Genomic DNA, 24,701 nt, shown 5'->3' with positions numbered 1-24,701 from the left:
CACACACACACAATGTAAAAAATAAAATGTTTATTCTTAATGCCATGAATCTGTTCAAATCCAATCTTTCCTGCACTAGAATAAATACAAATAAACAATGAAATTGACAAAAAAAAAAAAAAAAGTGTATACTTTTAACAGAATGAGAAGAGGATTATATTTGCAAATATACACTCACCGGCAACTTTATGCAAATTTCTAATCAGCCAATCACATGGCAGCAGCTCAATGCATTTAGGCATGTAGACATGGTCAAGACGATCTGCTGCAGGTCAAAGCGAGCATCAGAATTGGGAAGAAAGGGGATTTAAGAGGAAATATCCAGTGAGCGGCAGTTCTGTGGGCGCAAATGCCTTGTTGATGCCAGAGGTCAGAGGAGAATGGCCAGACTGGTTCCAGCTGATAGAAAGGCAACAGTAACTCAAATAAGCACTCGTTACAACCGAGGTCTGCAGAAGAGCATCTCTGAACACACAACACGTCCAACCTTGAGGCGGATGGGCTACAGCAGCAGAGGACCACACCGGGTGCCGCTCCTGTCAGCTAAGAACAGGAAACTGAGGCTACAATTCACACAGGCTCACCAAAACTGGACAACTTGTTGCTGACCATGTCCATCCCTTTGAGCACAGCGTCTCCATCTTCTGATGGCTACTTCCAGCAGGATAACGCACCATGTCATAAAGCTCCAATCATCTCAGACTGGTTTCTTGAACATGACAATGAGTTCACTGTACTCAAATGGCCTCCACAGTCCCCAGAGCTCAATCCAATAGAGCACCTTTGGGATGTGGTGGAACGGGAGATTGGCATCATGGATGTGCAGCTGACAAATCTGCAGCAACTGTGTGATGCTATCATGTCAATATGGAGCAAAATCTGAGGAATATTTTCAGTAGCTTGTACGCCATGAAGGATTAAGACAGTTCTGAAGGCAAAAGAGGTTCAACCTGGTACCAATAAGGTGTATCTAATAAAGTGGCCGGTGAGTGTAGTCAGTCATGATTGCTTTATGTTTAGACTACATCATGGTTAATGAATGCACCCATGAACGCTCCCACAGCATGAAGGGTGATGGTAAATTCATTGAGTGTGTGTTCAAGATCAGCTTGTCTCTTCATGCAGAATACACTCGAGGACTGAAACTAAACGCATCTGCTTCATTTTAGAGCTTTAGTGAAGGCGACTCCGTTTGACTCAAAGGATATAATAGTGTACACAGAATTACAGACAACCAAACAACAACACACAGACACAGTGTAGGATGTCAATCTCTTTATTATGAAATCAAGTCAAAATAAAAAAGCGTCTTGATGTTAATCTGAAACAAAGGCGAGTTTGAGGAGGAGACCAGGAGCTCCAATCCTTCCAGACGAACACAACTAAACTCCTGCAGCACTAAAACACTCACTGAGGGAATCCGGAGCGCAGAGAACAGAAAACACACAATGTCTGAAGCTGAAGCGGAGGCTGGGCTGTTATGTGGGCGGCGGAGGGTAGTACTGGTTATATTGACCATACTGACCGTACTGACCCCAGGAGTTCTGAGAGCCCCATGAGTTATACTGCAAGAGAGACACACATAAAGAGATTACATGAGACGAGACGGCTTATTTAGACTGATTAAATATATGTTTATGAAGATACTCGATCATCTGGATGAGCTCAGTCTCACTCTAGAATAACAGCATGCAGATCAAGGCTTACATTCTGCTATTTCATTATTTATATTGGGCCGGAATCATTAGTCTACAGTCAAAGCAACCATTTGCCCATAGGTTTCTAAATAATGTGACAAACATAATAGATTATATGGGACTTTCACTTATTTAGAGTGATTAAATGTTTGGTTTATGATGATCCTCCATCAGCTCATCCTGGATGAGCTCAGTCTCACTCTCCTACACAGAAACCAGAATAACTGCATGCATAAGGTTCACACTCTGTATTTTATTTTAAATTTGTTTACATCGGGCCTGTATTTATTTGTTTGATTGTGTTTTACATTTCAGAGATATTTGATTTTTCTACATTCTTAAAAGCAACTATTTGTCTCACACTACCTGACAGAAGTCTAGTCACCTATTCAAGTTTTAGGAACAAACACTAACTGAACTTCTAGTTGATGATCTGGTGTCAGAAGTGTCTTATATGAAAGGTAAAGGCCTCTAGATTTTGTTTATTTGAGCACAATATAATCTGATCATGTCTTGATGTTGACTGATTTGATTAGGACAGTAAGGTCTGACTCTGCTTAGACTAAAGTCTGCTCACTGAACCTTCAATAATGTCCAGTATAGAATATGTGCTCATGCTGCAGTGGAAACAGAATGAATATTGTGTCTGACTCCATCATGAGCTTGGAGGACTGCATCCATACATCTCTGAATGACTCAAATCACTGATTAATAAAGTCATCTGGAATGGTGAAGAAAGCCTTCTTGCAGGACTCCCAGAGTTCATCAAGACTCTTTGTGTTCATCTTCAACGCCTCTATCTTACCCCAGACGTGCTCAATAATGTTCATGTCCGGTGACTGGGCTGGCCAATCCTCCTTTACTTTCAGGAGCTTTGATGTGGAGGCTGAAGTATGAGAAGGAGCGCTATCCTGCTGGAGAATTGTCCCTCTCCTGTGGTTTGTAATGTAATGGGCAGCACAAATGTCTTGATACCTCAGGCTGTTGATGTTGATCATCCACTCTGCAGATCTCTCGCACGCACCCATACTGAATGCGACCCTAAACCATTATCTCTCCTTCACCAAACTTGACTGATTTCTGTGAGGATCTTGGTCCATGCTGGTTCCAGTAGGTCTTCTGCAGTATTGGTGATGATTGATGCAGATCAACAGATGATTCAGCAGAGAAATCCACCTTCTGACACTTTTAGAAATGATCAACTAGAAGTCGAGTTATTTGGTGCTCTTACAACTGAGATCCACCACAAGACTTCTGTCAGGTAGTGTATGGTACTTTATCTTATTGTGATAAGATTATTTTTTCCATATCACTCAGCATTAATCACAATGAAACTAAAATTATATACAGTTGAAGTCTAAATAATCTGCACTCCCGTGATTTTTTTAATAACATTTCTTTAGTGCAGTTTAACAAAATGTAATGGTTTTAATAATTTTCTCTTTGTCATGATGACAGTAAATAATATTAGACTAGATATTCTTCAAGACACTAGTATTCAGCTTAAAGTGACATTTAAAGGCTTCACTAGGGTAATTAGGAGTCAGTGTATAACAGATATTTGCTCTGTAGACAATAATAAAACCATTTTTTCCTATAATAATATTTAGCACAATTTTACTACACTAAAAATAAATATAACTTTAGAAGAAAAGTAAAATGTAATCAAATTTAATTAAACTATTACATTTTCAATTTAGTTTCTCTGTTAAACAGCACTTGTGTATAATGTCAGTCAAATATAACATTACAGTACAGTATGAGTTTCTCCCAGTATTGTTCAGCTCTATCGTCATCATCATCATCATCTGACCTGATACCAGTTGTTATAGTTGTATCCCGCATGATTGGCCTGCATGTCCATCATCTGACCAGATGCTGCAGATGGATCATCTGTGCGCTGACGCTTCGCATCAGACTCCTCTGAGCTGAACACACAAACACACACAGTCAGGTCATTTACCATGTTCAGCATATTAATCTATCAAAACAGCAGACACTATTTACCATCTTCAAAAAAATTAGTGTATTGTTAATCAAACAATGCCTACGTATCATGGACATCAGAAATGGAATGATTTGCCTTAATCTGAACAAGTCAATAATACAATGAAGCTGTTTATATGAGCTGCTTTCTGAACGTTTCTTTCATGATTCCGTCTTGCATGTTATAACACAATTCGATTAACGCCACTGCGTCACCGCAATATCCACATTTCCTCTGGAGTTATGTAATTTCGGGTGTTTCATTCTTAAGCTGTCGACTTTAACTGCAGTTTGGCACTTTCACTTTCATTCAGGAACATTTCATGCATGCCCCCGTGACAAACCAGATATTGGGTGTGAGGAACTGCTGGAGGAGTGTAGTTTTAATGGAATTTGATACCGCACACCATATGGAGTAAAACTCTTCGCATTTCACGATGCAGGTGCCTGTGGTCCTTCACTGTCTCGGTAGGTGCAGAGAATAATGTCAAACAGCCGTGTGTGTGTGGAATATCCTGTTGCAAAATGCGACGAAGATCCTACATGACGGTAATAGTTTAACTGCAGTGTTTACATGTCTGTACTGCACTTCAATAATGCGACTAAATCAGCATACTCCACGTCTTAATTCAGTTTCTCTTTAGCTCGATTATGTCCTTATGCTGATTAAAATAATCTAAAATCACTGTTTACATGGTCGACTCTTAATCAGACACAACAGAACACACCTCTTTTAATATCTCTACAATACATGTTAGACAAACCCCTTACAGCTGATTGGCTGAAGTGTGTTTTAGAACTCTTAATATCCTTACTGGAAGACTACACATATTTTTAACCCTTCATGTAGTCAAAAACCTGAAATGTAATTCATTTGAATGAATTATTAATAAATAAAAAAAAGAATAATAAAATAAAATCAAGATAAATGTATAAAAAATTAACATTTACTTTAAAATATTTAATTAAATAATGACTATGTGTAATGATTTAACACCCTGCAAAAAAATAAAAATCTATATTTTATTAAATAATGATTCTAATTATAAAGATGTAACTAGGCCCACACTGAATCTGAGCGCGCAGATTTCCACAGGTTTTTAGCCCCTAATTAATTCTGCTTATTTACTTGAGTAAATGTGTGTAAATCTATATTTATTCAGTTTTTAAATTGATTTCAGTAATATTATTGACTAATATGAAAATGATCATCTGATTTATGTACAATATAGTTTGTACAGTCATATTTTGTCTTTTAGTAGAGAAATTATATGAGAGACTTGCTTTGTTTACCAAATAAAGTGGATCTAATTGGATTTGCAGTTTAAAAATTAAATTAAAAAGTTAAATAGATAAAATATTAAGGTTTTAGTTATAATACTCCCAAAATAATTGTGCACAAATCTGCAGATTTTTACCAAAATTCTCCGCAGAAACAGCAAAAAATGTCCGCAGATTCTGTCTGGCCCTAGATGTAACTCACCCATTCTCCGCTTTCCTCTTGAAGGACTCCTGCTCAGCCAGCAGCCTCTGGTGCTGCTCATACGCCGCCATTAGCCTGAAAAACACAACATCAGCATTACATTGACTGCAAAAAATGTTACTTTTACATCTATAACAACAACAAGTGTGTGTTATTGTAGGGATGGGTGATATGGATTCATCAATAACTTTTGTAATTTATTGCAGACTTGATCATTTATATGCATCCACTGAAACAAATAAAGTCCAGTATCTTTAGAAAAGAAAAAAGTATTAAATGTCATGTTATTTATTTTATATTTGACAAAAAAGGACAGTGGAAAGAGTTCAAGACCTCAAACATGTAATGTTATTTTTGCTTCATTAAAACTGGATACTAGAGGGCGTCCTCATCCATAATCGCCACACACTGAAGAGTGAACTGTCCCTTTAAGACAGTCGGACAAGACTTGAATAACACCCTTTTAACGTCATAAATTTTCATTTTTTGAGTGAACTGTCCTTTTATGACACTAGAACACAATACTTGATTAAAAATAAGTTTTAAAACACCTAAAATTTACATTTAGGGTGAACTGTCCCTTTAAATCTATAGGATACAATACTAGAGTAAAAATACGTTAACACTTACATATCTATACATTTTGGGTAAACTGTCCCTTTAAGACCCTAGTTTTTCACATCTACAATTTTCATTTGTGTGAACTGTCTCTTTAAGACTATAGGACATAAAGCTGAATTTAAATAAATGCCTGAAATGCAGATTTTGATGCTGTATGTCTTTAAGTGCTACTCATACGTGTTGATGTCGCTGCCGAAGTCTTCCAGAAAGTCCACCTTGCGCTGAGAGAAAGTGATGCGCGACTCCAGAGCCATGGAGCTGCTGAGCGCGCGGTCGAAACAGGCGATGATTTCAGCTTCGTTCTGCTGCACATCTCCGCTGTACTCCAGCTCCAGCAGATTCAGGTACAGCTTCGGGTTCGTCTGCGCAGAGAACAGAGGAACATCACAAATCAGCTCAAAATGATCACATGCAGTGGTGTGCTGTTGATCCTTTTCTGTCCCACCAATATATTAAGTTCAGGCTTTAATATGATATATTGATATGATGCATGTAGTTTAGCAAAATCAGTTCAGATTTAAAACTGTTGGCGTTGTTGCCCACCACATTCCTACAGCAGTCAACCCCTAATTTAGTCATCAACCCTGTAGCTACAGTTGTTGACCCCATTGCTACAGTCATCAACCCTTTAGTTAGTTTGTTGTCAACCCTGTTGCTACAGTCGCCAACCCCGTAGCTAGTCGTTCACCCAGTTGCTACAGTCGTCAACTCCATTGCTAAAGTCATCAACCCATAGTCAGTTGTCAACCCTGTTGCTACAGATCTCAACACCATTGGTACAGACGCCCAAGCCATAGCTAGTTGCACAACCCCGCGGCTACAGTCGCCCAACCTCGTAGCTAGAGTTGTCAAACCCATTGCTACAGTCGCACACCCCATAACTAGTCGCCCAATACCGTAACTCCAGTCGCCAACGCCATTGATACAGTCGCCCAACCCATAGCTAGTCGCCCAAACCCGTTGCTCCAGTCGCCAACACCACTGATAGTCCCTCAACCCATAGTTAGTCGCCCAAATCAGTAGCCCCAGTCGCCAACCCTATTGATACAATCACCCAACCCCATTTATACAGTCGCCCAACCCATAGCTAATCGCCCAAACGCATTGCTCCAGTCGCCTACCCCATTGATAATCACCCAACCCCATTGATACAGTCGCCCAACCTATAGCTAATCGCCCAAACACATTGCTCCAGTCGCCAATCCATTGATAATCACCCAACCCATTAATAGTCGCCCAACCCATAGCTAATCGCCCAAACACATTGCTCCAGTCGCCAATCCATTGATAATCACCCAACCCATTAATAGTCGCCCAACCCATAGCTAATCGCCCAAACACATTGCTCCAGTCGCCAACCCATTGATAGTCGACCAATTCCGTTGCTTCAGTCACCAACCCCATTGATAGTCACCCAACCCCATTGAGTCACCTAACCCATAGCTAGTCGCCCAACCCTGTAGCTCCAGTCGCCAGCCCCATTGATACAGTCACCCAACCCGTAGGTACAGTCATCAACCCCGTGATAGAAACCTCAAAATCATAGCTACAGTCGCCCAACCAGTAGCTAGTCATCAAATTTGTTGCTAGTCGCCAACCACTTAGCAACAGTTGTGTACCAAAATAAAATAGTGTATATTCACTGAGAAATGTGTATATATATATATATATATATATATATATATATATATATATATATATATATATATACACATATACATACATACATACACACACACACACACACACACACACACACACACACACACACACACACACACACACACACACACACACACACACACACACACACACACACACACACACACACACACACACACACACACACACACACACACACACACACACACACACACACACACACACACACATACATATATATATATACATATACATATACATATACATATACATATACACATATACATATACACATACACATATACATATATATATATATATATACACACACATATACACATATATATATATATATACACACACATATACACATATATATATATATATATATATATATATATATATATATATATATATATATATATATACACATACATATATATACATACATACATATATATATACATACATACATACATGTATGTATGTATATACATACATATACATACATACATACACATATACACACACACATACAAATACATCAGATAAGATGTTACTGTTCTGTTTGTCTGCTGTGAGCGCACCTCGTCTTTCTCCACGGCCTCCAGCAGCACCTTCTTGGCCCTGCCGATGCTCTTCTGCACTTTGACCAGCTGTCGGGCCAGTTTGACACTGTAGAAGGAGGACTCGCTGCTGTTCTTCCCGTTGGCAATGGCGTCCTGCAGCAGAGCCTCCGCCTCCTCCATGTTCCCATGCCGGCGTTCCAGACTGACTCGCCGCAGACGCACCATCGCCAGACCCGGCACCGAAACCTCCACTGCCTTCAGGATGTCGCGCGCCTCATCGATGCTGCCTGCACACACATGCAATAAACTCGCACTGTGAAATCTGAATTCACAATGTTTATATTGCAAACGCACACAGTGTTCCCATTAGGGTTGCACTATACTGGAATTCGGTACAGTTTTAAAGCTGCGATTCATCAGCAGATCGCTCGTATGTCAGCTTATAAACAAACCAGCTGATCAACTGACTTTAAAGTGCTCCAGTGTCTCTGTGGTTGCATTCAGTAAACAGCGATGAACCGACGACCTTTACGGCTAATCACAATCATTTCTGTTGAGCAGTATCGTGCTAAGTATCGATTAGTACCGAATTCCAGTATCGTGACAACCCTAGTTCCCATCCATAGATGCAAACCAGAATTCGGCACATCACATTTGCGAATAAAGCAGCGTTTCCATCCGATGAGAAACAAAAGAGAAGACAACCACCACTTCCTGAAAAACCGAAGCAAATATCAGGCAAAGAAATTATAAATCTGTGTATGAGGGTCTTTGTGTCATTAATGTTGGACTGCAGCTCTCCATGTTTTCAGCTTTCCATCGCAGCAGATCTGAAATGTTGTTGTGCTGATTGTAAAAGGCCTCAGTTCTCCATCATCACAGTGCTTCAGTGTTCTTCTATTATTCCCTCCAGAACTGTCTTGAGCATCTGTCTGTGCTCCCGTATCCAAAAGCCACCGCGTTCACTGCGTTTGGTCTTCTGAGGAGAACAAACAGCACAGTGGAGAATCCCAACAGTGCAGCAAACTCCACTTCTCTCAGTGATATCTGTGCAGGAGCAGCAGGAGCTGAGGGGGTGATGCTCTACTGTGCAGGACTGATGGAAACACTGCTTTATTCACTGTTGTTTTATGCTGTATTACAGTATTGAATCTAATCCACATCTTTCAATGTTAGCATAAATAGTGAAAATGTGAGAGTAAAAGGCTGAAGTGTTCTGTATATATTGTAATGTGAATACGGTTTCACACAGATGTCTTAAATAGCTCTATTTGTAAAGATATAATTAATTTAGATTGATTTGGGTGATTTTGTAAGGGTGTGAATCGTGTTTAAAAAAAATAAAAATCATAAACCCATCGCAAGCTAAAACTATGCTTTACAAAACAGTGCTTTATGGTTTTCCATAGAGTCGAGGAGTATTCAGGTACAGAAATTGATTAACGTAATGTAAAATAACACTATATAGTCTTCATTGTATTAATGAGTAAAATTAGGCCCAATCCCAATTCTATTTTGTACCCCTTCGCCCTTAAAAACGAGTGTGAAGGGGAAGGGCTTTACAAAGTCAACATATGAGCCTCGTCATTGTCTTTCATCATACATAGTGCGCGCACATGAACTACAAGAGAGAGAGGATATAACAGCACAAGCATAAGGTAAAATCAAACACTCTTTAATGACTTACATTAAAAATGTTGACAGAGGTTTGTGATATAAGAATTAGAGCGAATCTTTAATTAAATACACAGACCTATTTTCCGCAGAGAGATTGATTTAAGGTAGCCTGATATGTTAATTTGACATGAGAAAAACAAAAAAAAACATACGATGGGAAAAAAAACCCCCTGGTTCTTGAAGATTCAGTCAGTGTTTTAATTTTGTATTGTAAATTAGTAATTTAAGTGAAAAATATCTAGAGTAGGCCCATTTATTTTATTCTTTTTTATTTAGTTTATTCAGTTTTTCTATGCTGGAAACACTGCAGGTGCATGAAGAGGCTCTGTTGTTCTGTTCTGTTGTTAATATGTTCGCATGTTAAAATAAATCAGTATTTTAAAAATGCAATATTTAATGTGTCAGACACAAAATAGAAACGTCAACTACTTTTAATTTTATTTTTAATAATATTAATCTGACCAGGTAATGGTTAATATTCAGTTAACGAGTGGCGGTTGTCGGTTGACAAAACTAACCGAAATGAGGATCCCTAGTTACAAAAGTACTTTTTCGTGGCTGAATGCTTTACGCTCTTGAAATGCCTTCAAAACACATGCAAATGATAAACTTTCACTCTGTTAATGGTTATACTTTGCAATGACTCTACAAACATTGTGTATTCTCGACTGTTGTGCTGATCAATTGTAATCCCGACTTAACATTGCATATCCTGTGATGTGACTATTGCGGACACACATATTGCAATATCGATGCTAAGACGATATATTGTTCAGCAAAATCAGAGTGTTTAAGGATTTGTGATATAATTAATTACCCTGCTGCTCCTCAAAGGCGGCCCAGAGCAGGTGAACGCTGGGTTTTTTGGGCAGGTGGACGGTGCAGGCCTTCTTGTAGATGTGGCGAACCGCTTCGGTGCTGTAGCTCTCCAGATACTTGGCGTACTATAGAAAACAAGCGAGAGAGAGGAAAAAGGAGAAGAGAAAAGCAGAGAGAAGGAAAGAGAAAGATGCAGAGAGAGACATACAGAAAGAGAGAAAGAGGAAAAACAGAAAGAGAAACGGAGAGAGGGAATAACAGAAAGAAAAAAAGGAGAGAGCACACAAAAATTTAACCTTCATTTCACATCCCCGCCACTGCTGAATTTCCATTGACAAGATCGTTTTGAGAATTTCTGTGTTAAACCCATCAGCACCTTCATGGAACCAATAAGATAAGATTCTGTAAGGTAGAAGGAGACGGAGAGGTGCAACGTAGTTGGCAAATGCTGCAGTCAAATCTTGTGTGGCAAGCAGGCCATCCCCTAATATAACAGATACAGTCAAATATCAACGTTACACGCAAAGAGTGCAGCAAGTTTTACTGTGGAAGTGATGAATTCGTTGATGGGGAAGCATAGGGTGGACAGAGGGCATGGCGGAGGGCGCGCGGCGACAGGAAAGCAGATTTACCTTGATCCAGAACTCCTCGTAGAGCGCGCAGGCGATCAGACAGCGCTCGAACAGCACCACCACACGCTCCGGCGTCCCGTTCTCCAGCTCAAAGTCCAGGTACTCCCGCCAGTTGTTCAGCTGCGTCTTCTCCAGCGCTTTGACGTGGAAATACGGACGCTTGATCTGCACAATGCAAGGCGAGGTTATTTACTCAGCACATTTTATACACGCACAGTTGATTGAACCCTTGTGTGCTGTTGGCTCATTTTCATGCACTTTGGGCTGATTTTGAGGCTTAATTTGGCCACAACTTACTCTGCATTTTAGCAAATGGAATGATTTTTGGATCTTATTTTGACACGTAATTTTTGGGAAATGCCTTGAAAGATTATAAAAAATAAAAAAAAAAACCCTATGGGGAAATTTACTAAACTTATGTAGGTGCTGTTTTTGCCCCATTGACTTCCATTACATTCACATTTATTGATTGCAAAGCCATGACAGCATTTAATCATGCATTCTTGATTATGTCAAGATTGTGATATATATATATATATAGATATATATAAATAAATAAAGTCTTAACAATAATAATGCCGATTAGTGTAGGCCAGGGGTGCCCAAACTCAGTCCTATAGGGCCGGTGTCCTGCAGATCATCTCTTAAACCACAATTAAACACACCTGAACCAGCTGATCAAGCTCTATCTATGTATACTAGAAACTTTCAGGCAGGTGTGTTGAGGCAAGTTGGAGCTAAACTATGCCGGACACCGGCCCTCCAGGACCGAGTTTGGGCATCCTTGATGTAGACTATTATTAGAGCTCAATGTTGTATGCCTAATAATCTATGGAATAAAATGCATGCGCATCTTCACGCATCTGTAATTATAAAAACGTAAAGGAAAACGGAACGTACTCGTCATTTTACGAGGGTACAATTCCAACATCTGCGATTAAAACGGTCACAGGCATTTTCTTTGTCTATTTGTATATGACTGTTAAATTTACGGTGGGTGTATTTCACAAACATGAATTACAGTTTCACCACGGACACGACAACCTGATTACGAGTGTGAATCAAAAAGCGACACTCCACTGTTGTAATTACGTCACCGCTGTCACAGGCATTAATGAACAAGCGAGAGCCATCGATCGCAAACGGTGCACCTTGTGTGATCCTGATTCCTGACTGAAGAAAGCTCGCCCGAGCACACACCATTCACTGTTTCTCTTAGGATAGTGACCTAGCGTAACATTTAACTATAACATGATGTTTCTTGTATTTTTTGTTAATCCAGTATAGATAGACCAGTGATATTATGAAGATATCGGCAAAAGGCCAGTAAAGAAATTGAGGGTTTATTATTATTAGAGGCGTGTAAAGATCTTTTATGAGATCTCTTATAAATTAAATCCCTAATCCCAAGTTTAAAGAATTGATCAATATGGATGTCAATTTCCACAGAATCCAGTGATTGATCATCATTTAAAATAACGAAAACACATCTGGCATTGAAGATATTGATTGATTGGTTAATTGTTTGTTACTTTAAATGATCGGTTTTAACAGTGGAGTGTCGCTGTTTGATTCACACTCGTAATCAGGTTGTCGTGTCCGTGGTGAAACTGTATTTCGTGTTTGTAAATTACACCCACCGTAAATTTATCAGTCATATACAAACAGACAAAGAAAATGTCGTATCTGTGTCTGTTTAATCGCAGATGTTGGAATTGTACCCTCGTGAAATTACGAATATATTACGTTTTCCTTTACATTTTTAGAATTACAGATGGGTGAATTTTATTTACACACAAAATATTTATGACAGCGATTTTATTCCATAATGATTTAATTTTGTGGTCAGCAACCGTGATATAATCAGTATAATGCACATCCTGCCAGTAGTTATTGCAGAATAAACCCTTCAGTCTCACACAACATCTGCTGATAAACCTGCTGTGCTTTATTCTGCATCAACCAGTGGCAATATGCGTGTGTTTATGCCTTATTGACCAGCAGAAACACTCACCCCCTCCTCGAAGGCCCAGCGTTTGCTGACTTCATGCTCGTTGTGGTTGAACATCTCTTGGCGCGTCTCGATCACTTTGTGCCGCATGTTCTCGATCTCCGTCACTCTCTAGAGGGCGAAATAAACATTCCTGAGCATCGCCGTCAACGGCGCAGCGCAAACATGTTATCTCGTCTGATGTCCAGCTACGCAAAAGGTCTACGTCACCATGAGTTTGACAGAAACAGTACGGTTTGCACACCCAGTGAATCGGCTGCGGCGGTGGGTGCTGGGAGGGGCGGTGCCATTTCGTCACGAGACCCCCGTCCCGCTTTTAGCCCCTGATTGGATGCCAACCTGGACCCTCAGGTTTTCATTGGCTGCTAACGGAAAGACACCTCTTCAAACCTGCACACGTTTTGCTTGTCTCCAGGATCAGACGCCCCTGCCTACCTGTGCCACGTCTGAAACCCCACAGATGCAGACAGCGCTCTTACCTTAGCAGGGTCTGGCAGGTCCTCGGTGCCGGGTGGCAGTTCTTCTCCAGGAGCTTCAGTCTCGGCGTCCTCGTCTCCGCTGGGTTTATTCGCGTTCGCCAGCTCCACTCGCAGTGGCACGAACTCCTCCTCTGACAGGAAGTGCTTCGGGTTGTTGCTCTGCACGTGGTCTTTGAATCTGAACAAGCAGCAGCGATTTTAATTACATTTAATAAATCATCGTGTAATTTGTAATCAGTAACTGCATGTGGTCTTTGAACCTGTACAAGGAGTGCTGACTGCAAGACATATGAAAAATACAACATTGCCATGACAGACGGCTGCATGATATGGAAAACATCGGACATTGCGATATTTCGTTTGTCTGTGATAAACATTGCAATACAATGTCGTATTTCTCCACTATCGTACAGCTCTAACATGTGCTCAGTGCTGGACACTCACTTCTGGAAATGCTGCGAGTAGAGCTGCGTGGGAATGCAGAGCAGGCGGTCGTAGATGGCGGTAACGTTGGCCAGCTTCCCTTGCTCCGTCTCCCATGCGATATAAGCCTCCCACAGACGATCAGAGCGGAAATCTGTCCCGCAGGCCAGAACCGCATGCTCATAGGACCTGAAGGAAAACCAGCATTTTTAGATTCTTGTTCATTCTAATGTGGTGTTATTTTTCCATGTTGAGTCCTTGTATTTTAGTGCATGTCTGATTTTCTCTGTTGTTGTAGGGCCTTGGGTTCTTGAAAAAAAAAAAGAGCATTCTAATGTATTATTATTATATTGAAACAAGTCAGTTAAAAAAGCAAGTCAGTTTCTAGCAACAAAAATACCTGTCTCTAGCTGACCACCAAGATTTCACTTTATCCAAAAAGATGGATAATAGTTGTGAAATATAGATACAGCATTACTAACCATCAAGAGACATGCTTGTGCTGTGCACTGCAACATTTTCCCATAGAAAGATCAGGCAGAAAGGAGAAATGCTAACACTTATGGATGTTAGCATCCCTGACACAATTTATGCTACCTATAACTGTCGGTCAGTAGGTTTGTCTGCTTTTTATACGGTTTCTATTCTTATTTGCATTAAGTTCAATTGAAGAATGAACTGAAATAGAAAGTAGAAACAGCAGACGTGAATACATTTTTCCTACTAGTAAATTTTAATCCAAGTTAAAGAAACTGAAATCAAATATAAAAGGCAAACCGTGATGTGCTATAACACTGTCACTAATGACTGAATCTCAGAGGAATATCCACAAGATAAAGGTAAACAGATCTGAATTACAGCTCTGACATGAGGGTTTTAAATGACTGAAAAACGCAGAATATGGATCACAAGAGTGCACAGTTTACCGTTTATGATCATCACAATTTAAGCTATTCACTTTATTCTCCGCGTACGAGTGGGCACAGCCATTGGAATCATTTTGGCTCGAGACTTGCGGTCTCATTCACTTCCATTCATTTTTAGATGTTAAAAACAGCTCGTTTTGCTGCTTGATGTTGCATACTGATGTTTTCTTATTATATTATAGTACTTTGTCTGTGTAGTCATAACAAAACACTTACGTCTAGAGCAAGAAGTTAAACCATTTTCTGATGTTTATCATTTCTAGTCATGTAATAGTCGGAAGTTCCTAAATCGCAATAACGAGCACACTTCTGCATTGAAGAGTAAGGTCAATAGAGGACACTGTGGAGAAGCACACTGATGATGTTCAGCCCTCTATTATTTAAAGATTAGAGCTGTGAACCTACACTGGTATCATGGTTCGGTTACGATTATCAAGCCATCGATTCAGTTCAATTTGATATCTCGGTGCACTGAAGATGCTTTCCATACACCGTTTTATATTTTCTTCACAGCAGCAATTCTTGTATTAAAATGTATATTTATGTTTATAAACTATTTGTAATACAATTAAGTCCTTTAATACAAACAGTCAGATATATAAACTGTACCTTTAAACAACACCAGCATTTATAGTAAATAATATAAACAAATATAAATATCCCGCTCGCTTTCTGATCCTTGTCTACCAAGTTCTCTTACACCCCTTTGATTGGTCACACGCTCAACAAAAAGGGCTGCGATTGGCTCTTGCGCGCTGCGCTCTACACAGATGAGTGACACTGATAAGCGGCAGCGGCGATCACAGCCGATCCATGATAGACACGGTGGAGAAAATTGCAGGCACGCGCTCATGTCTGTAAGCTGAAAGGAGAGGAAAAGCCATGCCAGCAGGTCAAATGGGTCACAGTGAGAGAGAGAGAGAGAAATGGAGTACTTTCAACCGCAGTGAAATAAGGGCTTCTGCTGTAAGTGTCTGTGAAAGACTGTCCAGCAAACATGTGCAGTGAAATTGTGCACAGTTTCTGAGTTTAAGCAGTTGGAGTGTTGTAAATACTTGTGCTCGCCTCCCTCCCCATAGTAAGCTACAGCGACATAGTGCATATGAGATAAATGACGTCAGTACATAACAACCGGTTATTATTAATACTGAACCGATACCGAATTGTCCGCGTCTGCAACGCGGTGCACAGAAGAAACGATTAATTTTGACACCCCTACTAAAGATCATGACTATCATGGAAACAACTGCTAATTCAATGGGGAATAATTAACAAAAACACATGCAAGTTCTCAAAGTCATGCTGGCAAACTGAAGAATAAAAATAAAGTACTGCAGGACTCCAGTGCTATAGTTCGTGTGTAAAATGCTGGAGAACGGACTGCGGTTGCTAAATGGACGGTTTGATTAGACTGATTACAGTCAGCAGATCAATAGTGACACCTGCTGGTTATAAGGGATAATGCACAATTATAAGCAGAATCCACGAATAAACTGATCATTATCGTTTGCCTGTGTGGACACAAATAGTTATATTTATCTTGCTTGGTGTACACCGTCCCTTTATAACTTGCCGTGTAAATGCAGCCTTAATGAGCACGAAACCGGCAGTTTTAAGTCAGTAGAGTGCACTTACGCTCTGATGCGACTCTCAGCCTCTCCATCGCTGGTGTCTTGATTCTCTCTCAGGAAGGTGATGTAATGAAGCCACAGGTCGACGCTCAGAGGAATGGCCTGCAGACCTCGACGGTACACCTGTCAATCAAACATATTTTGCTATGAGTTGTTATATCAATGAAGATGACAAAATAAAATGCATTTTCATCGTTATCTAAGCCGCATTTATTTGCAATCATTACGGATTCAACGGGGAGGGGAGTTACCATCATAGCCCTATACAACAGTACATCATACAAGCTCATATTGAATACGTTACATTTTAATCACAAATCCCCCCAGAAAACAGACTAAACATGAGAATATATTACAATGTGACTATTTAAGAAAAAATGTATGACTTTCATTGTTTCTGTGGTTTGATCAGTCCTGAAAACAGTAATTCTCACCTCATCTGCCATCTGGATGTAGCCGTGTTTCTTCTCGATATCTGCATATTTCTTCCAGTATCCGTAACAGTAGGGATAGTGCAGGAAAAATGCATCAAATGCTTTTCTGGAGCCCAAAAGGTGGTTCTGAAACAAGAAAAAGCCCACTGATCAATGTCTGCTCTGCATGTGATACTTGAGTATTTATAAATGCTTATCTGATGGTATAAATGCATAAGGTTTGCAAACATAAAACTCTAATGTTTAATTCCTTTCTTTAGGAATTGCAAGAGAAAAACCTGTAACATAAGGTGTAATTAAAATATATACACATATTATACCATGCTGAAAAAACCTTGCTGCGCATTACAAGACAGATCTTTCTGCACTTTGATTCTGACTAAGCCACATTCAAAGCAGTTATTAAGCACTGTACATACATACACCCACCAACCATGCCAATATCAGCGCTGAGCCGATAAACTAAAAAAAAATCAAGTCGTGAACTGATATTTATTCCAGAAACCAAATAATCCAGTTGCACTTGGCCTAAAACATGTGAAATGCTTTGTAATAATTATGGATTATTAAATTAAATAAAGCACATTAAGACTAATTGAAATTGAATTCAATAACTTAAATTATACTGATAAAATAACCACATTTTATTGACAGTAAACAAGTCCATGGTTTCCACTACATTCATTCTTCCATGGCGGGGCGCCACACCAAAACTCACCCCGCCACTGCTACATTACTTCTCATTCAAAACATTCAGTCGTTGCTGTTTGTTTTAATAGCAGGATATAATCTCACCCAAACTAATTAAAAAGCAAGTGAATTATAACAGCACGACCGTCTCTGTAATCACAGTAGTGCTGTGCGTCATGTGTTTACCCTTTAAGCACATCAGCAGTGTTTATTTGAGAGCAGAGTATATTTGAGGGCGTGCAAGAAGTTGTGCACGAACAGAGAAAATTGGCGCGCAAGCAATGAGATTCGTATGCTCTTAGTACATGAATGCACTCTCGACTTCTAATACTGCGCTCACAACATTTGTTACTGAAATAATACCACAGATAGTTGGTAGATCTGTGTAAAAGGGCCAACAGACTCTGCTAACACAGCTGGAAAAAATCCTAGAGTCAACTTCTTTGCTTTTCTCAAGTAGCTTGCAGTGAATGTTGCAGCATTATAAACACGCTGCATTTAAGATGCGATTTGTTTAAAATCAACGAGCTTCACTGCCAAATGGAATTATTATTAAAAAAAGTGAAAGGAAGAAAAAAAAAAAGCATTAAACTGATTCGCTGATTTAATGAGGTTTCTACGCCTGCCTGTTGCTCCTGATGGTGCTTTCATTCTGTTTTACACTTGAACAACTAAATTAAAGCTGAAGAGCATTTAACTGATTATATTTTAATTAAATTATATTATTGATGCTGTAAAAGAAACCTTGACATTAAAAATAGTCACACAGAACTTTCACCAGAAGTTTATTGGTGGCTGAAAAACACTTGGGATGCACATAGCAGAGCGATTATGAACTTTCACCATGCAGCGTGCGCAAGCTAGTCAACATTTTGCTCTTGAAATTAACGAGTTTCATAGAGAGAGCTTTCCTAGAGTAAATTTATACCAGCAAAGCCAGATTTAGTCATCTACACGTATCCTGGACCAGCCCCCAATTTTGTGTTACGAGATGCAACAAGGAGGTCAAACACTAAAACATAATTATTCATTATAAATTAAACTAATATAACAACAATCAGATGTCTATAGATAAGAAAATGAACAAGATATACATCACAACAAAACTTTACCTACATGATATAAGGAATGCAAAACAAATCCAAAAGCTTAGAGTCAACCTGATTTTATGTATTGACATGAGGACCCATGAGTAACACAGTGACCTCCCCTAGCTAGCACAAAAACTGTTAAAGAAACACATTTCTCCAATTAATGCTCAGCATAGAGTTATCCAATCAGGATCTGCCACAATCTCCAATAAGGTCTGGAGCAGTGTTTCCCAACCCTGTTCCTGAAGGCACACCAACAGTCCACATTTTCAACCTCTCCCTAATCAAACACACCTGAATCAACTCATCATATCATCAGAAGAGACTCCAACACCTGAAGTTAATGGGTCAGTAAAGGGAGACATCAAAAATATATTCTGTTGGTGTGCCTCCAGGAACAGGGTTGGGAAACACTGGTCTAGAGGACACTTGGGATAAATCACAGCCCCACATTATAATTAAACAGCAGTCATAAACTCACTGTAATCTGCTGCTTCTTGCTTTGCTTGTTTGTTTAAAGCCATGCTAGATTCTATGGCCATTTGCATGGTGAGAAATTGTATACCAAGTATCTACAGATAGAGATTATATTAAGGTAGGTTTTACCAATTATTTTTGATAAACTATAAAACTATTTAATAATAACAAAACTAAAATATTTTATTGAGCACCTTTAAAAGTAGCACCTCAAAGCGCTTTACAAAAAAAATATTAATAAAAGATACATGACAAAAACAAAGCAATTATAATAAAACAAAGAAATATTTAAAGTTAAATCATATTATATGAACCAAAAAACATTGCTTTAAAAAAAAAATGAACTCAGTATAAATTTAGAAATTAATTCCTCATAAAATGAAATCAAGCATAATCCAATAAAACTTATAAAGTGCTTTCACAAATAGAGAATGTGGAGGATTTTCTCTAATTAATAATAACTTGTGCCCTTCTGAAGAGACCAATACTACAGCAAGCACAAACCCAGCAGCTGTAGGGATTATACAGGTTTACCAACATTAGGGCTGCTGTTAGGAGGCTTGTTTTGAATGTAGATGTCATTTTCTCTCTGACATTTGTTTATAAATTCACAGTAGACTTTGCGCATTCACCTCAATGCCGTGACGTTGCTTCAAAATGTTTGCTCTTAATAACAAAAATCAATGTTCACTAAAAAGTTAAATGTAGATCAGGGTTTAACTAAGGATTTTTTCTACAGACCCGATCGGGCCAGTGGTTCAGATTTTTAGTTTGATTGTCAGTGCAGAAACGAACAAAACAATATGGCTAATACAAAAGATTATAAGATTAAAATATGGAAAAAATACGGCATGGTAATTTTGGTCAATTTTCCTCACGGACAAACAGTTTCGTTTTCAACAAGAAACACATTTAACAGTAGGAATGACATCCCGCCCTGCTCATAATTCTCTCTTCATAGAGCTGTATATGTGGCTATTCCACAACCATAACACACTGTGATATAGCCTGGGTCGTTAGTTCGTTGAATTGTTTTGCTTTCTCACTACAATCGACCTGTTCTGCTCTGTCCAGAGTTCGAGTCCACCTCTTTCAGGCGATCTCTGACTGATCGTTTTGATGAGGAACAGAGAGCGATTGCAGAATTCACATGTGCCAAATGAACCGCACTAACTGGGCTAACAAGATAGGTTCCTAAACAAACTTCTAGGTGTGAAAGCACCTCAAGACTGTATTTGCACATAACTGACAAACAGTTGCAGGCAAATTAGTGACAAGGCAGCACTGACCCAATCGGTTCAGTATTGATGCTGTGTACTGTCCTGAGCGTTTTGCACACTGGGTCCAGGCCACCAGACAGTCCTTATCATTGACCCCTGTAGATGTCCTAAGTGTTTTTATCAACGTGCCGCACATATATATCTGTCAATATCTCAATAAGTGTGTTTTAGTGTTAGATGACTCTTTAAAGTGCTTTAGAAATAGAGCATGTGGAGGATCTTCTACAAGAATGTAAAGCTTGTGCCTGATTCTACAGAGTGCAAAAAACAATCTGATCCAACCAGTTGGAGAAACCCGCAATGTTCCTTTAACCAGCATTACGGCTCATTTTAGTATGTAGACTCCATTCTCTTTGCCATCTGTTTATATATTTCCTGTACAACACAGCTTCCCAGGGTTTATTACTTACCTCTTGTTCAACATACTGCAGGAGGTAAACCCAGCCATTGAAGTCTTCAGGATTATCTTCCACAACCTTGGACAAACGCTCATATTCTGTGGGAAGTTCTGGTTCTTGTGGCGCCGCTGGATCTGCTTCTGCGTCCGCTGCGGGTTCGGCAGGCTCTTTTGGTGCATCCTCTAGCTCCATATTGGAGGGGCTCTCAGAGTCACCTTGTCCCGCCTCCTTACCGTCATCGAGCTGTTCTGATTGGTCCTCATGCTGTCCGTTTGACTCTGGCGGCTGCTCAGTGTTTTCCGCAGCAGGTTCTGTAGGACTGGCACTTTGGTCAATGTTCTGTGCTGCAGACTTTAAATGCTCCACTGAAAACTCCATGTTGGACGCCGCCTGGATCTGCTCCTGGCTTTCTGGGGTTTGTTCTGTCGTCCATTCGGATGTGCTCAGGCCTGTGACGTCATCAGTCCCCGTCGTGCCCTCCATAGCAGGAGAGTCCCCACTGTCCGGGGATTTCGAGTCCAACATCCCGGTCATTGACTCACCTGGAGCGAGCAAACAACTCACATTTGATTACATTAGAAAAACAACTGTGCAATTCTGTCATTTATACCCCACAGAAACGGTCAGATGTGATGCAATATGCTGGACTGCATAAACTGGCCAATGGTTTCTATATTTTAGAGCTTTAAACAGATTTAAAAGGTTTGAGTTTCTTCTGCTGAACACTAAAGAAAATATTTAGCTGAAAATCATTGACTTCCATTGTAATGTTTTTCTACTATGGAACTCAATGGCTTCAGCATTCTTCAAAACATCTTTTGTGCTCTACAGAAAAAATAAAGGGAGAGTAAATAATGACAGTAGTCATGGGCCGATATCAGATTCTTACAGTATGATTACCTTGAATAAAAATATCACGGTTTCACAGTAGTATGATTACTGCTCTAAAATATATTCTTTTTAAATGTCTGGGTAAAAAAAACAAACATTTTCCCCTTTGAACACAATGCATTTTATTTTAAAATAAAATATATTGTACATATACCCTAACCCTTTTCCAAACCGCAGTATACCTTGAAATCAATTAACATTTAAAGTTTGGCATGAAAATGAGTGACGGACACACAACATTTCAACCAAAATTGCCTTTATTTGCAAGAGTGTTTTTTTGGTTTTAGACTTATGTAAATAATGTGAGAATGCATTTACAGAATAAACTCTGATACTGAGAACATACACACAAGTCCATTATGTTTTCCTTGTTTACTGTTGATTGCTAGGTTACCAATACTACAGTCAGCCACTCTAAAATTGATGCAACCCAGCTCATTCGCATTGGTATTTTTTATTTAACTTTTTATTTGCTTCACATTTAGATGAAAACCTGGCTATTGACTTGGATCATTCATCCTACAAACAAAGGCTGAGTTAATAAACTATATTACATCGAATCACAACAAAATCTATGTGAATAAACTCAACATTCTTACTCAATATGGATTGAGGCAATCAAAAAAATAAATAAAACATGTAACAGCCGATCAGAATAATTTAATTAACTTTGGAATAATCACACATCGTTATTAAGGTAAAGTTGGTTTTATATTCACACATTTAAACTTTCACCTTAATAATATAATTTAAAAAAAGTATTTTTGCAAATTATAAATAGTGAAACCATATTATCAGCCAATGACTACAAAAGTACAACATTGTTCACAGTGAATTAAATAATGCTGATGTTGTTTTGAAGTCAAACCTCAAACTTATAAGTTGTCATGTTATTAAACTACACTTTATCCTATAATTAAGAGAGTAACCCAACAATGATTGTGATTCAATCCACAAATATGTGATTTTTTTTAATAAAGCTGGCAGTTTTACCAACACATTTATTGAAGTATATATCGTATTTAGTAACATTTTTTGCAATACGACCAGGTAAAGTTTATATTCGCACAGTCCTTCATTTAACATTCCCTATATTATCTACTACTCTGATTTGAATATAGGGTCTGAAATCAAATTAACACTGTTTATTTGACTGTGAACTATGTTGTAGTTTGATAGTCATTGGCTGCTTAACATGATTTCACCATTTAGAATTTGCAAATAATACTTTTCTGAAATTGTATTATTAAGGAGAAAGTCTGAATATGCGATACATGAATATAAACCAACTTTACCTCAATCGATAAAGTTTACAAATCGACTCAGAAATGTATTCGAATGAACATTAAAAACGCATCAACAAGCTTTGTTTCGCGTTATAAAATGTTTTGCTGTCGAAAAAATTAAGATGTTAATGCAAAAATATCATTAAAACAATTAGTGACAGGTCGAACAGAAGCGTCACGTGACGCAGTGTTCTCTTGTTTAAAATGACGCCTGATTTGAATACACCTTATAGATTTTGCTAAACAAAGAAATTCAACGAATTAAGTATACTTCAATAAATCAGAACGAACACACGATTATATTCGTAAACATTAAAATACCTCGAACATATCTTCGGTAATGATGATCTGTTTGTTTGATGTTTCCTAGCGAAACTCGCGCGATGATTCGTGGAAGTTAGCGAATATTAGCAAACACATCGCCTGCAGGTGAAAACACGCTTTAAATGCACTCTACTGAGCGACGAGGCGTTAAATACGAGATATTGAGTTAAAACACGCTTTGAAATACTGTATACGTGTGTGAAGAGTCAGTAAGCTGCTGTGGATTCGGCCTGTTTTCTTTACGCGTTTAGCCGAACTGCTAACGACGCGCCGCGCTCGTTACCTCAGAGCTTTCCTGAAGCAAAACGCGGGAAAAGCTGCAACCTAATGCTCACTTACCGGAATCTTCCATGAAACTCGGTTAAACCGGCCGATATTTTCACGAGTTCTTCAAAGTTTTATGCGGCTGAACACATGTGGTCGAGCGGCCGCGCTCCGTCGTGCTGTGTCGAAAAGGACACGAATGTGCTGCGCATGCGCACTGCAACGCGGAACTCAGTCGCTCAAAAGACGTTCGTGACGTCACTGCGTCCCTACCTGAGCAGAGCTTAGAACGATTCTCTGCTCTTTGACCTGTGGCAAAGCTCTTTGCCTGTCTATGGCTGAATATCTTATATTTAAACATACAACATTAAAAATTCAGTTTCCGTATAAAGATGTTTTTGATATACAATAATAATAATAATAATAATAATAATAATAATAATAATAATAATAATAATAATAATAATAATAAAACTGTGATTATTAATTTAATGATTATGTATGGGAAATACCATGTACACAAACAAAAATAATCTAATGATAACGATAAACCCAACATTTATATGTTTAAAATTGATCTGAAGCATTATATTAAAACCCTAAAAGATCTTAGAATTTAAAAATCTTTTAAATTCCTGTAATCTTTAATTTTGTATCCTCTATTGATCCTTTCCTTTGATGTTAATGTAAGTACTATATTCCTTCCTGTATTCTCCATGCTACTGTTCCTGTTATGTAATGAAAAGTTTCTTATACCTGCTGCTGGGAAATTATATGTACAAAGGTTTCATAATTTACATGCAAACCACTTACATGAAATATTAACATTTAATTAATTTAATATTTAATTTAGCACAAATTAATCAATAATAAATGTGTGTGTATTTAAGAAATATGATCAGATCTTTCAAGGATTTTAATCATTTTTATTCTATTATTATAATTTTTAT

At 38.7% G+C, this 24,701-nt stretch overlaps 1 protein-coding gene across 1 annotated transcript; it reads right to left on the bottom strand.

Moving 5' to 3' along the window:
• Positions 1 to 1,260: 1,260 nt before the first annotated feature.
• prpf39 (PRP39 pre-mRNA processing factor 39 homolog (yeast)) lies at positions 1,261 to 23,968 on the bottom strand. The gene is made up of 14 exons (XM_056480840.1): positions 23,827 to 23,968; positions 20,999 to 21,528; positions 17,051 to 17,176; positions 16,621 to 16,739; positions 14,081 to 14,248; positions 13,637 to 13,814; positions 13,161 to 13,268; positions 11,147 to 11,311; positions 10,513 to 10,639; positions 8,037 to 8,305; positions 5,965 to 6,149; positions 5,167 to 5,241; positions 3,511 to 3,625; positions 1,261 to 1,565 (listed from the first exon to the last, which is right to left on the bottom strand). Exons 1-14 carry the CDS (start codon positions 23,837 to 23,839, stop codon positions 1,479 to 1,481), a joined length of 2,265 nt encoding a protein of 754 aa, XP_056336815.1. The 5' UTR covers positions 23,840 to 23,968; the 3' UTR covers positions 1,261 to 1,478.
• Positions 23,969 to 24,701: the final 733 nt, after the last annotated feature.

This window comes from Danio aesculapii, chromosome 20 (assembly GCF_903798145.1).
Source record: "Danio aesculapii chromosome 20, fDanAes4.1, whole genome shotgun sequence".
Classification (NCBI taxonomy): domain Eukaryota; kingdom Metazoa; phylum Chordata; class Actinopteri; order Cypriniformes; family Danionidae; genus Danio; species Danio aesculapii.
This window is presented reverse-complemented; position numbering and strand designations above follow the sequence as displayed.

Bases quoted from the DNA above. Each gene is read 5' to 3' on its own strand.
- prpf39 (XM_056480840.1), bottom strand. The intron at 13,815-14,080 runs GTGAGTGTCCAG...CTGCTTGTTCAG, and splicing joins TACTCGCAGCATTTCCAGAA to ATTCAAAGACCACGTGCAGA. The intron at 3,626-5,166 runs GTGAGTTACATC...TTGTGTGTTCAG, and splicing joins AAGAGGAAAGCGGAGAATGG to CTCAGAGGAGTCTGATGCGA.